At 37.9% G+C, this 12,306-nt stretch overlaps 2 protein-coding genes across 2 annotated transcripts; one reads left to right on the top strand and one right to left on the bottom strand.

Annotated features, from left to right (window-relative positions):
* LOC120957253 (uncharacterized) lies at positions 1-1,555 on the top strand. The gene is made up of 6 exons (XM_040379351.2): positions 1-309; positions 385-487; positions 563-735; positions 818-993; positions 1,068-1,156; positions 1,312-1,555. Coding segments are annotated over exons 1-6 (585 nt in total). The 5' UTR covers positions 1-267; the 3' UTR covers positions 1,314-1,555.
* Positions 1,556-3,721: 2,166 nt separating this feature from the next.
* Positions 3,722-8,210, bottom strand: LOC120958900 (uncharacterized). Its single transcript, XM_040381966.2, has 2 exons — positions 8,103-8,210; positions 3,722-5,534 (listed from the first exon to the last, which is right to left on the bottom strand). The coding sequence occupies exons 1-2, from the start codon at positions 8,124-8,126 to the stop codon at positions 4,140-4,142; spliced, it is 1,419 nt and encodes a 472-aa protein (XP_040237900.2). The 5' UTR covers positions 8,127-8,210; the 3' UTR covers positions 3,722-4,139.
* Positions 8,211-12,306: the final 4,096 nt, after the last annotated feature.

Below are 12,306 nucleotides of genomic sequence, written 5' to 3'. Positions count from 1 at the left end.
ACAGTCATGTTACCGAAGATGGACGCAAAGATCTAGCAGAAGGAGAAGTAAACGCTTCGAAGCCAGAAGCATCTTGTGTGATCTGGACTATTTGCAAAAGAGTGAATACTAAAGATCACTTCATTCTAATCTAGAGTGCAGCATAAAGGCGCTTGGTGTAAATTTAGTGAAATTCTATAGCTCGTACAGAGTCTTGTAGTAGCGCAAGTTACAAGTGTGCGTCAATAGGAATTAACTGCAAAGTTCCTAACTTAAGTTAGTCCGAAAATGGCTTCCATGACTGAATGTGAGGAAGAGCTTGCGTGTTTGGTGAGGGGTTATTTTGTGTGCCTGATTTATGTGCTTCATCCCTATTTACACCATTGATTTCCGCCTTTTTTTCAGACACGAGAAACAGTGATGGAACAGGATCAATTAGAAAGCACTTTATTATGGTTTCTATCGCAGAACTTTCTCAAGTCCACAATAACAAAATTTGTTTCGGTTGGTGAGTTACAATTGCCATTCATGCCAATTTAGCAATAACATCAGTAATAAGGCCAAATGATAAACGTTCCAATAGGAGATGTTGCGCTCCTGAAGACGATGGATTCTGATTCGTTAGCATCGATGGACAATTTACTGATGGCAGACGCTTTGGCACCATGGAAGGTGAGCAATTCGGAAAATTTGTTAAAAGTACGTAATCAAGTTTCGACCAACGCCATGGAACTGAATAGATTGTACGCTCAGATGGTAAGTATAACATATTATTTCTTTTCGACTAAGGGAAAACTAGCTATTTTTGTTTTGTTTTTGTTTTTGTTTTTTTTATTAGCGATCTGGCCATCTTGATACGGAGTTGGATAAATGTCGCACTCAAATTCGTGAATTGCGTTCGAAAAAACATTCCATGCAATATGATTTGAATGCTAAACAACAGCGGGTGAACACAGAAGAACTAGAAATGTCTGGCTTGGTAGACGTTTTGAAGGAGATTTTACGAGACACTGAGTAAGTAGAACTTTCATAACTGAGATTTGGTTATTATAATCCTCCACCTTTGTTATACTTTATTTCTTATACAGAACTACTATTCAGTGTCACGAACAAGAGCTAGAAAAGGTGGAAAATAGTTTTAATGATAACTATGATTCTCCGTTGTTTAGTCAATTATGTGAGTAACATAACATTTAATTCATTTTTTAATTCATTTCGCGTTACAAAACATGTTAACAACTGGTATGGAATTTCGATGTGTAAACGATGTGTTCAACATTTTCTCAATTTTACTTTTCTTTGTAACATTGTAACATTTTCATATCGTTTTAGAAATCGTTAACAGTTAGCTTGGCCCTTACAATCGTTTAAGCCCATGTTCCTCAATCTCTATTCAGCACACGATAAAAGGACACTGCGCCATTTTGAAAACAACGGGAATTAGTGAAATATTTGATTGAGTTTTAGTTAGAATATTATGGTATATTATCTTGCTGCTTTTGATATGTATGAAATGAAATGATCTGTATGTTATAGTATGAATTGAAGCAAATGCATTCCTAGAACAAAAATGAAAGTGATTTGTTTGTATCTATTCTATGATTATGTAATGTTTTTACTACACTGTAAATAATGTCGCCGTATTTGTAATAGTGAGCCGGTCTCGTAGTACAGTCGTCAACTCGTACGACTTAACAACATGCCCGTCATGGGATCAATCCCCTAATAGACCGCGCCGCCATACGTAGGACTGACTATCCTGCTATGGGGGGGAATCAATTAGTCACTGAAAGCCAAGCCCACAAGTGGATACAGGCAGGCATTGAGCGACATCGGTTGTTGAGCCAAAGAAAAAGAAGAATTTGTAATAGTAGCAACGGATTATTTTTCTTGAACAGTGATTCCCAAAACATTTAAAATCATTTTTTCTGACATTATTCATACTGGCGTCATTCAATTGTTCATTGATATTTTATGGTTTATTGTTTCTTTTCTACGCTATCATACCACCTTAACGAGGACCTACCACGCCCCCTGTACTTGTTGATTGCCCTAACGGACTTTACGGGCTGAGTCGTCCGATGCTATGCGTATGTCCATCCCACCGGCACCTAGCAAGCTTGATAAGCTGCACAACAGTGCGATTGCCATACCGTACGTTTAGCTCGTCGTTTTAGCGTCTTCTTCATTGTCCTTCCACACATACAGAGCCAAAAGTTCGGAAGTGTTCCTCTAGAGTCTAGACCATGGCTAAGAGGGTTTCGTCAGATTTGAAGAGCTTCGATGTCTCAGGGGCGCATGTGAGTACCGGTACTATATAGGTACTATATAGTCGTCCCGGCTTTCGTCCATTGCGACAGGTCGTTTGAGGTAAACTGCTTTTTCAAGCTATAGAATTGTCGGTTGGCATCCAGCATGATTTCGTGTCAGCTTCCATGTTGTGTTCGATGCTGACCTTTGACCCGAGATAGGTGAATAATTAGGCGAGATCACAACTGCGTTCACCTACCTGTACGTCACATCTACATAAGTCTGGATATGTTAGTCGAACTGCTAGTTGTGCCACCAAAAGGGAAATGGTACCCGCGACAGCTTCGAGTCTCGCATGACCTTTTCTAGCACCTAGTTGAAGCCCATTTAGCCCAGTACGAAAGATCCTGAAAGTTTTCCATCCAACTTTACCGAGCGTGTTCCTTCCTACTGATTATCATGCTGTAAGTAAGCCATTGCTCATTGCTCATTGCTAATCCAGCCCATGAGTGGCTTATGACATGCTTAGACCGTTTACCAGTTTTTTTGCGAGAAAAAAACTAACATACAATCCTAATAATGTGCATTTCAATAAAACAATTCAGGGTTTAAAAAGACAAAGAAATGTTTGCGCTTGGTATGCTGACAATCAACGGTTTTATAAAAATTCTCTAAATTATTGGTACTCTTTTAAAAGAAAATAAAATCTCATTCGAATCATTTCATTCTAAAAAAAATCAGCATATAATATAATAATATTGTCCTATTCGACGGTCTTATTGAACAGTTTCAACACAGTATATATTACTTAAACCAACTGTCAATGTTTAATAAAATCGTGTCATTCGGATCACGAAATATGTACTCAAAACTGTAAATGTTCATGTATCGGCAACCATATTGCATTGAGCTTTCACGTGTTCAGTAGAGTACTATAGATTGTAGTATAGGCAGTAGCGGATCAACACTATTGGAGACCATACGCGGTTGCACGAAAGTAGCCGTTTATTTTGCGTCCTGAGCACAGGTACAGTACAGGATACATTAACTAGAACCGTTAATATATGCTATACATTTGTACTACACAAAATGAATCATGTGAAAAAACACTAATATTTAGATATGTTGTACACGCATTCCACAATGACTGTGCGGTATGTGTCTGTAATTGTTATGAAGTATAAAATGAACCCAATTATTTGTGATTTTTCACAAACCCTAACTAAGGGCACAGTTAGCCTCTCTATTGTTTTGAATTTTGACAGAACAAATACCGGCCAAAGTGTCCGTTGATATCTTTTGGAACTTAGAAAGATTTTCTTATTAACGTACTGGTTCTTACAATGCTTCACGGTCTCAATTTATATTCGTTTCTTCGTCTCATACTATCCATCTGTGTGGTAGGATACGTTTACAATACCTGTAAAAATTAACGCATTGATCAAACTGCGGATGTGGTTACACAAAAAATGAGTAAAGACAAGACACAAGATTTTCCTTTTTTTAATAGTTTAATTCACGTTTAACAGTATCACAACATTACTTCAGGCATTCGTAAGAACCATGATCAAAGCAATGAACTGCATTTAATGGGCTATATTATCGTAATACGAATCAGTGTAACATGTCCAGAAAAAGATAACAGCTGTAGACAAACAATTTAACATGCATTGTTCTACACTGCTAGAGTGTATGTTCGAGATGTTTTACTAAAATGGCAAAGATCGATAATATATCAAACGCAACGTTGTTGTGGCTCTTTGTTCGCAGAATATACCTATCGCGTATTACTACGTGGTGTTGGTTTAAAAAAAAATTAAATATACGGAAGTAACATTCTAATCTACAAATTATTTGACTTTTTGTTTGGAATTGCTTAACTGGCTAACCGTTCGTAGCGGTATGGGTAATTAAGAAGGAAACCGAAAATCAGATTTGTGCTCTGTGCTGTCCGTCTTCACGACCGCTGGAGTAATATTTGCGGACACTGCTGGTAGCTGATCTTCTACAGCCTTCGATTGGGCGGTCCCTACTTCACTGCGTTTGAATAAAATCTTAGGATTTGATCCATCCTTTCGGTCCCAACCGTGCTCAACTTCTTCGTGATGATGATGGTCATGATGATCGGGCGAGGGGAACCATTCCGATATCCATACCGGTTTCCAGATCTTTTTCCAGGCAGGCAACCAAATTTCCTTCCAATCTGGTACCCATATTTGTTTCCATGCTTCCTTCCATTCCAGTTTCTTATCCGGCACCCAAACTAGCTTTTTGCTAGGCTTCCAAATTTGCACCCAGGCGGCCTTCCAGGCGAGCTTTTTCTCCGGTACCCAAATTTGCTTCTTTTCCGTTCGCCAGATTTGTTTCCAAGCTTCCTTCCAACCAAGCTTTTTGTCCTCTACCCATACCTGTTTTTTGGCCGGATGCCAAATCTGCTTCCAGGCCGCCTTCCATTCCAATTTTTTCTCGGTTCTCCAGATTTGCTTCTGTTCGGTTTTCCAAATCTTCTTCCATCCAGATTTCCACACAAGCTTCTTCTTCCACAGATCGTGGCTGGTGTATTCCCAGCCATCGTGATCTTTACCGAGATATTTTTCACCCGGAACGCCAACTTTTATCCATTCTGGGTACCAGTACTGTTTCCACGCGGGGACATGTACTTCCTTCCAGTCTGGTACCTGTATTTCCTTCCATACTGGCTTCCAAATCTGTTTCCATGCGGGTACTTGAATTTCCTTCCAGGCGGGAACTTTTATCGGCACCCAGATAGGTTTCCAAATTTTTTTCCAATCCGGCACTTGTATTTCCTTCCACGCCGGGACTTGTATCTCGTTCCACACCGGTTTCCAGATCTGCTTCCAAGCGGGAATCTGAATATCCTTCCATATAGGGATTTCCGTCGGTACCCAGATTGGTTTCCAAATCTTTTTCCAATCCGGTTTCCAAATTTGTTTTTTGCCCGGTTTCCATATCTTTTTCCAACCCTCTTTCCAGATCAGTTTCTTTTTCCAGTAGCCTGGATCATGGTGATCTTCATGATGATGGTGATCTTCATAGTGGTGATGGTGGTCTTCGTGTTCGTGTTCGAGCAATGTTTCATGTTGCAACAATGGCAATGGTTCAGCAATGTGGTGTTGATGCTCATCAAACGCTATAGGTGCCTCCGGGGCTGGGTAATCATAGCCGACACGCTTTTGCACTGGTTCTGGTATGTTAATGTTGTGGGTTTCTTCCGCCTTCTGATCGATAATGGCTTTCGTGTGGATAACGATAGCCTGGAACTGAACTATCAGGATGATAGTCACCTGAAATATCGTTAAAAAAAGTAAAACATTATTTTTGTTTAATAATCAAATTTATATTTGTAGAAGTTTTTCAAAATACATCAACAAGCATTTCGATATAACTGATGAATGGTTCAAAAGCTCATCGAATATGTTGATTACAAACTTTAGACAAGTTTCGTATAGTAAAAGTTCATTGTCGTTATGGAATAATCTAAGCATGTTTTCTTCGTGTGCTTTTCATTTACTATTAGTTATGCCATCAGGAGAAGAAAGTGGCGGTTGTAGCACGATTATATTGTTGTCATTGATGTGACAACAAGCGCCGAATGCGGATGCATGCGATTGCGCGTTGCTGATCTCATACATCATGCATTTTTAATTAGCATAGATCTGCAAAGTTCACATCAATGAAATAAAAATCAAAACATGCTTTTCAATAAGTTTTTTGTTTACATAATGGTTTGCTGTACAAACTGCCGTCGTAACAAGAAAGGGACTAAAGCATTATATCATTGATATGACGATGTATGTGTGTGTGTTTTTTGCCTGGAAGTATTTAGACCTTTTTTCTATTCATTTTTAATCTTTTCTCGCAAATGATATAGCAAATTAAAAAAGAAGAAGCAGAAACCAGGAAAGCAGAAGTAAACGTGTTATAAAACAGACACGTTTGAAGTGTTCTGAGCACATAAGTTTTAAAAACCTGATTTGCTTAAGCTTGGATTCCTTTGAATGTGGATTTCATATAAATTCATAGGTGTGAATGTTAAAGTAACATAATTTATTAAAGAAAATTTTACTTCCTAAAGAATCTACGCAAAGCTTCAAAGACTGGCATGTAACGCTGCAGTTCCGTATCGTGCCAATTCATAAACCGCATCGTAAATGAATAGTGTGGTTGTAAGTAGAAACGTTAGCCGTCATGGATGGAATTCATCAAACAAAAACTCAAACCATGCCCCCTTGTCGATGTGGGCTTAGACATCAAAGCACCTTGCAGCATGTTTTGGAGTGTTAAGTTGTGCTTGCGTCCGCAGAAGCGTGCCGTCATTTATCGTCATCAATGCTGCACATCGTTCAACTGTGAACAATAGATCCCTCACCAAAGAAGTGTGACTTGATGACTTCAGCTATATCGGTTCCGACACTGTAGTGAATGAACACACAAACTGCATGGGATACGTTTATGGGTCGATGGGTTGTGTAGCGCCCGTAATGTTTTTTGAAAGTAGTGAAAGGCTATACCCGTTGATTTGTTTGAGGAATCGGAAGAGAGCAATTGTTTATGTTGGTGGATCATGCAAGATGAAAAGGCATGGAACATGTGAGAACTCTTTACATAATATGTAGATCACCGAGAGATAATGCGTTAACTTTTCCGGTATTGAAGCTGAATGATGTAACATAAATGCGTGCGGGTTGGTAAAATCGCACAAATCATCAAGTTAAAGCTCAATATCGCAAACATGCAAATACTGTGCTTTTGTGTGAGCTAAAACCCTAAAACCTTTGGGAGCCCGTTCTGTGTGATTTGCTAGTGAAACGGCTGGAAGGCCCTTTACTTTTTTGTTGTAAAATCTTTAGATTGGAAATTATTTGATCCGATTTCGTTTCGCAGTCTAGGAAAAGAGTAGCTGTAATGTTTAATTCATGTGTGAACAAACTCAATAAAACAAAGATTTTTTTTTGTAATTAACTAGAGCAAATGTCGGTGTTTTACTTTTTTGCTATGAACACATTAGTGGTAGTGGATTTTACAATGAACATAATGGTATCACTGCCAATGGCCAATGTTTTATCCATTTTAACGACGTTACTAATGGTTTTGTTAAGTTTCAAAACAAAATTTTAAGTTTCAATATTTAAAAATGTATCTTTGACATAGAATTTCTGGATTATTTCCAACGATCAATCAATTATAAATCAATAAATAACTGTTAAAAATAATGTAGTACCATTTCAAGCAAAAGCCGTTAGTATTTTCGTCTTTAACAACATAAAACGCAAAATTTGCATACAATTTAGTTTACATTGTGAAGAAGTGTCCCAAATTTGCATACAACACTTGAAAGAATGATTAATAAAATATCAATAATGCTATTAGACACGAAAAAAATTACGACGATACTTAGTTTGTCCTCGAAAAAGGTTTCGCACTTAAAAAAAATCATCAAACCAAAGTATTTTAAACAAACTATCTGATATGTTTTTCGATGCCGCGCGTAGTTAATCATATCACTGTGTTTTTCTGTATTAACAAATCTATTTGAGCGTTTGTGAATGACTAGACTGTTGTTTACACTTTCACTAGGCTTGGTGCTGCTGGCCAGCTGGCGAATTTGTGTAGGTTGTACATTTACACAAAACATTCGTTCACTCAAACAAATATATGACACCGTGTTTCAAGCCAAATGTCACACAAAGCCGAAAATGAACTTATCACGCACTCAACATCTATGTACTTCAACCCGCTAATTGTATTGCGTCATTTGGTCCAATTCACTTTCGATAGGTATACGTGAGCTTTCACGGCGATAGTAATGGATTCAGTGGATTAACAGAATTAAAAAAAAAAAATACACTAACCACTGCGTTCCATCGGGATTTCATCTTTCCCGAAGAAGACGATCGATGCGGTGGAAGTCCTCTCCTAAGAGACGCTGGAAACTGACTGACGATTGTTTACATCCGCCAGACCGTTTAATATATATAAACAATCGGTCACCCCTCCGGAAAGCACGCAAACGTCGTGGGAGAAATGGTGAAAAACAACCACATTACCGGCTGTCTGAGTCGGGGTGATCTCAGCCTCATGGAAGTATGGTAGGGATTGAGTAATTTTGGCGCGCACTCATCCGCCCCAGCGCTGCGACATTGGATCGTGCGCAGCGAAAGAGCTTTCGTTCATCAAGCCATGTGCCTTTGATTATGGGGGCCTGGTGGGGATTCAAAACCAAATTATGTACAGTATTTTCGCATGTATGTTCGATTATTCTACGACTCACATGGCCCTCCATTTCTCCGGAAACGCTGGTTCGGCAAGTCGTCGAGATTCAAGGGAGAAAACATGTTTTTTTGAAATAAGAACGATAGAATTATTTAAGTCTAAACTTTAAATTTTGTTAACAGTAGGAATGGTCCATGCCTGCCTTATTGTTTACAATGTATTCATAATTTAAATCGAATACAAAATGTTGTTAGTTTTATTTTCTTTTAAACTAAATTTGATTTGTAATATTTTAATGTTAATAAATTTGGTTAATGATCTTACTGTAATGCCATTACAGTGGCCTAAGGCAGGCCAAGACCGCAAAGCAGTTATAGTCCCGAATATGTAAGTAAGTAAGGAATGCCATTACATATTGTTATTATAAGATATAAATAAATAAAAAGTTATTTAAACATATATTTTTCTTATGAATATTTGAATTGGGAATGCTATAATGCATTTGTTTGTGGTTGCTATAATAGTTATTTATTACATTTTCTATTTAACAAGCTATGACGTTTCACTTTCATTTTCAACCATCTACTGAACAAGCTTCACATGCATTACAAACACAGTTTAAAATTCTCATCCGTGAGATGACTCTCTGGGGCAAACACTTCCACTATGAAACGAACTGAACTGTGTCAGCCCCAACATTTCCACCTTTCTTTCCATTCGCTTTATGTATTTTCTTCTCGAAGCTTTAGGTAGTACCGGTATCGGAACAAGGTTGTCCCGGGTACCCATATGTACAGATTCCCACTCGCCGTTTGCGTAATCGATTCGCGACTTTTTCTACCACAGATACTTATTATATCATCGGGGCGTCGTCAGCGATCGAAACACACTGATCCAGACAACTGCACAGGACCGACTAGTTCAGACGCCATCGTCAGGTATGATGGCCAAGTAGGGAATGGAGCACTGACCACTCTATGGGGGTGAAAAGTGGTTTGCGCCGTCGCCAGTGACGCAGTCCTTGTTCCGTGCAGCTGTTTTCCTCTTTCTTCGGGTATGTCAATAACACTATGGCGAAGAAATGGCGCCTCAAGGCCATTATTAGAGGATTGTTACGATTGAGATTGTTTTTTTTTCTGTTTTCTTTGCCGTGCATTGTCATGTGCTTTGCATGTGGTATTTTAACAAAAATATAGTGCCATAGAATTAATATAATGAAATGTAAGAATTTCTGTTTTAACAAAATACTATGAACCATAGGATTAAAATTATGGTATTCTTAAAATTATAAGGAATAAGAAAATAAATAGTAAACTTTTATTTTATTTAGCAGTATCGATTATACTATATTACTAATTTTGGGCACTATTCATTTGATTAAATTTTTAAATAATAATTAGCCGTACGATATAATTATTCGAGGAGTGGCCCAGATTCAATATTTAATGATCACCGAAGCCTAGCAAGCTTGATAGGCTCCACGACATTGAGATCGTCATACAGTACATAGTTGTATATAGTTCGTACAGCGACAAACTAGCTGTAGCGGCTCCTCCATTGTCATTACACACATACGGAGACAAATATCCTTCTGTGCATCTTCCTCATGAACTTCCTCTAGGTTAAGAGGGTTTCGTCAGATTTAGACAGTGTCGTCTGTGTATTGGTTTCGAGGTTTCGAAGATTCTCTTAAGTTCGAGTTCGAAGAAATGGATCAAGTAGTAGTGTTCTATTAATTCTATTCGTTTAGATTCCAGAATCGATTGTAGCAGAAAATTTATCGATAACGATATTTAGGTCATATGTCTTTGTTCTGTAATGATAAATGCAGTATAGATTTGATTTATAATTTAAACAAATGAAACAAGATTATCAAAACATTTTAACACAAAATTTGAGGGACCCATGTTAAAAACAGCGATATTCCAATAACTTAAATTAGAATAGTTTTTTTTATTAAACGAGTAAAAGGAGGGAATTAGCCTGATAGTCCCAGATTCGACCGTAGAAATAGGTTCCTTGTGGAGATCGGCTTCCTTAGGCTATAGAATTACCAGTCTTTACGCGTAACTCAGATTCCATTCTGTTATCGGTTCTGAACTTTGACCTGAGATAGATGAGATCCTGGTCGACGTCAAAAGTGCGTTTACCTATCCGTACGTCTCACCTACTTAGTTCAGGATATATTAGTAGGCTCGCTTGGTAGTGACACCATTATTTTGGTCATTGGTCATCATTCGCAGACCCAGGAAGGTAGCGAAAGGCCCTGAAAATGTTTCATCCACCTTCATCGGGCATGTGACGTTGGTCGTATTCATTCTAACTAACCTTATCAGCTATGCTTTCATATGCAATTTTGTAAAATACAAAGGGATCTCTGCCATCTTCTCCAGGATTTGCCGCATTTTCCGCTACGGAATCCTGACTGATAATTTCCGACATGAGGACGTGAATGTTTCGTGAATGTGTGCTTAATGTAATGTAAGACCACTTGATTGATGGTAATGAACTATTAGAAAGGACATAAGATAAATACTGAAGAGGTGACGACACTCAATTACAAACGGGTTTCTAGCGATTATGAGATGCGATAAGCATGTGAATATGGGTGACGTAGCCGCCATGTAAAGCAGGAACGTTAGATTGACATGCAGCATGTAGTCAAGTATGCTTTCTTTCATGAACGTAGGTTACGCTACCCCAAAACGTGATCTAGCTAGTTTGGATAGCTATAAAAAAGCAATTGCGGCTTCAACTCCGGTTTGCATGAAAATGAATTACATTGGATGTGATTAACAGTTCAATATAGAAAGTATTCATAATCAATGTCGTTAATGCAGCGCCAGTTAGCTGTGCATTTAGTAAGTGATTGAGGGCCTTAGCCTTGTTCCGATTTCAATTGTACACCATTACGTGATTTTTACAATGGAAAATGCAATCAATGACGTATACGTTATGCAGAGCTTTTTTTCTTTTCTTTGACAACTCTCTTGCACTTTCAATGACTGAAATATTAAATATGACTGACTTGTTGAACTTGTTGATATTGCATTCAAGATTGAAATTGTTTCTGGCTGAAATTTAAGTAAATGGACTTATTTTGTATGTATAATAAATATATGGCAGTGTAACTATTTAATTTGATAAAACCAGTTTAAACATTTGAGCAGTTCTGTATGGCGGAACGATGCAATTATAAACAATATGTAACGGAACAATGTTGTCAGGAACAGGGCTTACATCGAGGCACCATGCAGCTTACTTGCAATCAAAACTATTGAATAACGTCGTGTGAACCAGATGATGTGAATACAACATAATTGAACTGGAGCTGGTTTGCATCAATATTCCACATTTTGATCATTGGGAATTGATGTTGAACTAACGCACTGCATTTTGTTACGTGTTCACAGCAAAAGAAAAACAAAGACTAATGGTAGGAAAACTCCCAAAAAGGGTGGATCTACATGTGCGGTCTGTAGTAATGTAGCAAGTTTTGAATTTTTCGTTTAGTAGCTTGTCAGTATGTAAGTTGGTTAGTCAAGTCTTTCAAATAAATTTTAATTTGTAAAACGGATTTAAACGGATAAATTTGTATATCCCCTAAGAAATATAAACTTAATAAACTTATATGTTTAGCATAAAATTTGACTGATTTTAATTACAATTAACGCAGTCCAAATTTGACTTCCAACACTTGTGTAACGGCGATATTAGCTATTGCGATCGGCGAAAGGATGTTCAGGGTAAATAGTGCATCGCTGAACTAATGAGTTTGAAACTTCTGAAATTATGCATTACACGAATCGACCGTCGTGGGTTCAAGCCTCGTATGGACCATCA

This window comes from Anopheles coluzzii, chromosome 3 (assembly GCF_943734685.1).
Source record: "Anopheles coluzzii chromosome 3, AcolN3, whole genome shotgun sequence".
Lineage (NCBI taxonomy): Eukaryota > Metazoa > Arthropoda > Insecta > Diptera > Culicidae > Anopheles > Anopheles coluzzii.
This window is presented reverse-complemented; position numbering and strand designations above follow the sequence as displayed.

Bases quoted from the DNA above. Each gene is read 5' to 3' on its own strand.
- LOC120957253 (XM_040379351.2), top strand. From the start codon at position 268: ATGGCTTCCATGACTGAATGTGAGGAAGAGCTTGCGTGTTTG. The intron at 310-384 runs GTGAGGGGTTAT...CCTTTTTTTCAG, and splicing joins AGGAAGAGCTTGCGTGTTTG to ACACGAGAAACAGTGATGGA. The intron at 736-817 runs GTAAGTATAACA...TTTTTTTATTAG, and splicing joins ATAGATTGTACGCTCAGATG to CGATCTGGCCATCTTGATAC.
- LOC120958900 (XM_040381966.2), bottom strand. From the start codon at position 8,126: ATGAAATCCCGATGGAACGCAGTG. The intron at 5,535-8,102 runs GTTAGTGTATTT...ACGATATTTCAG, and splicing joins AATCCCGATGGAACGCAGTG to GTGACTATCATCCTGATAGT.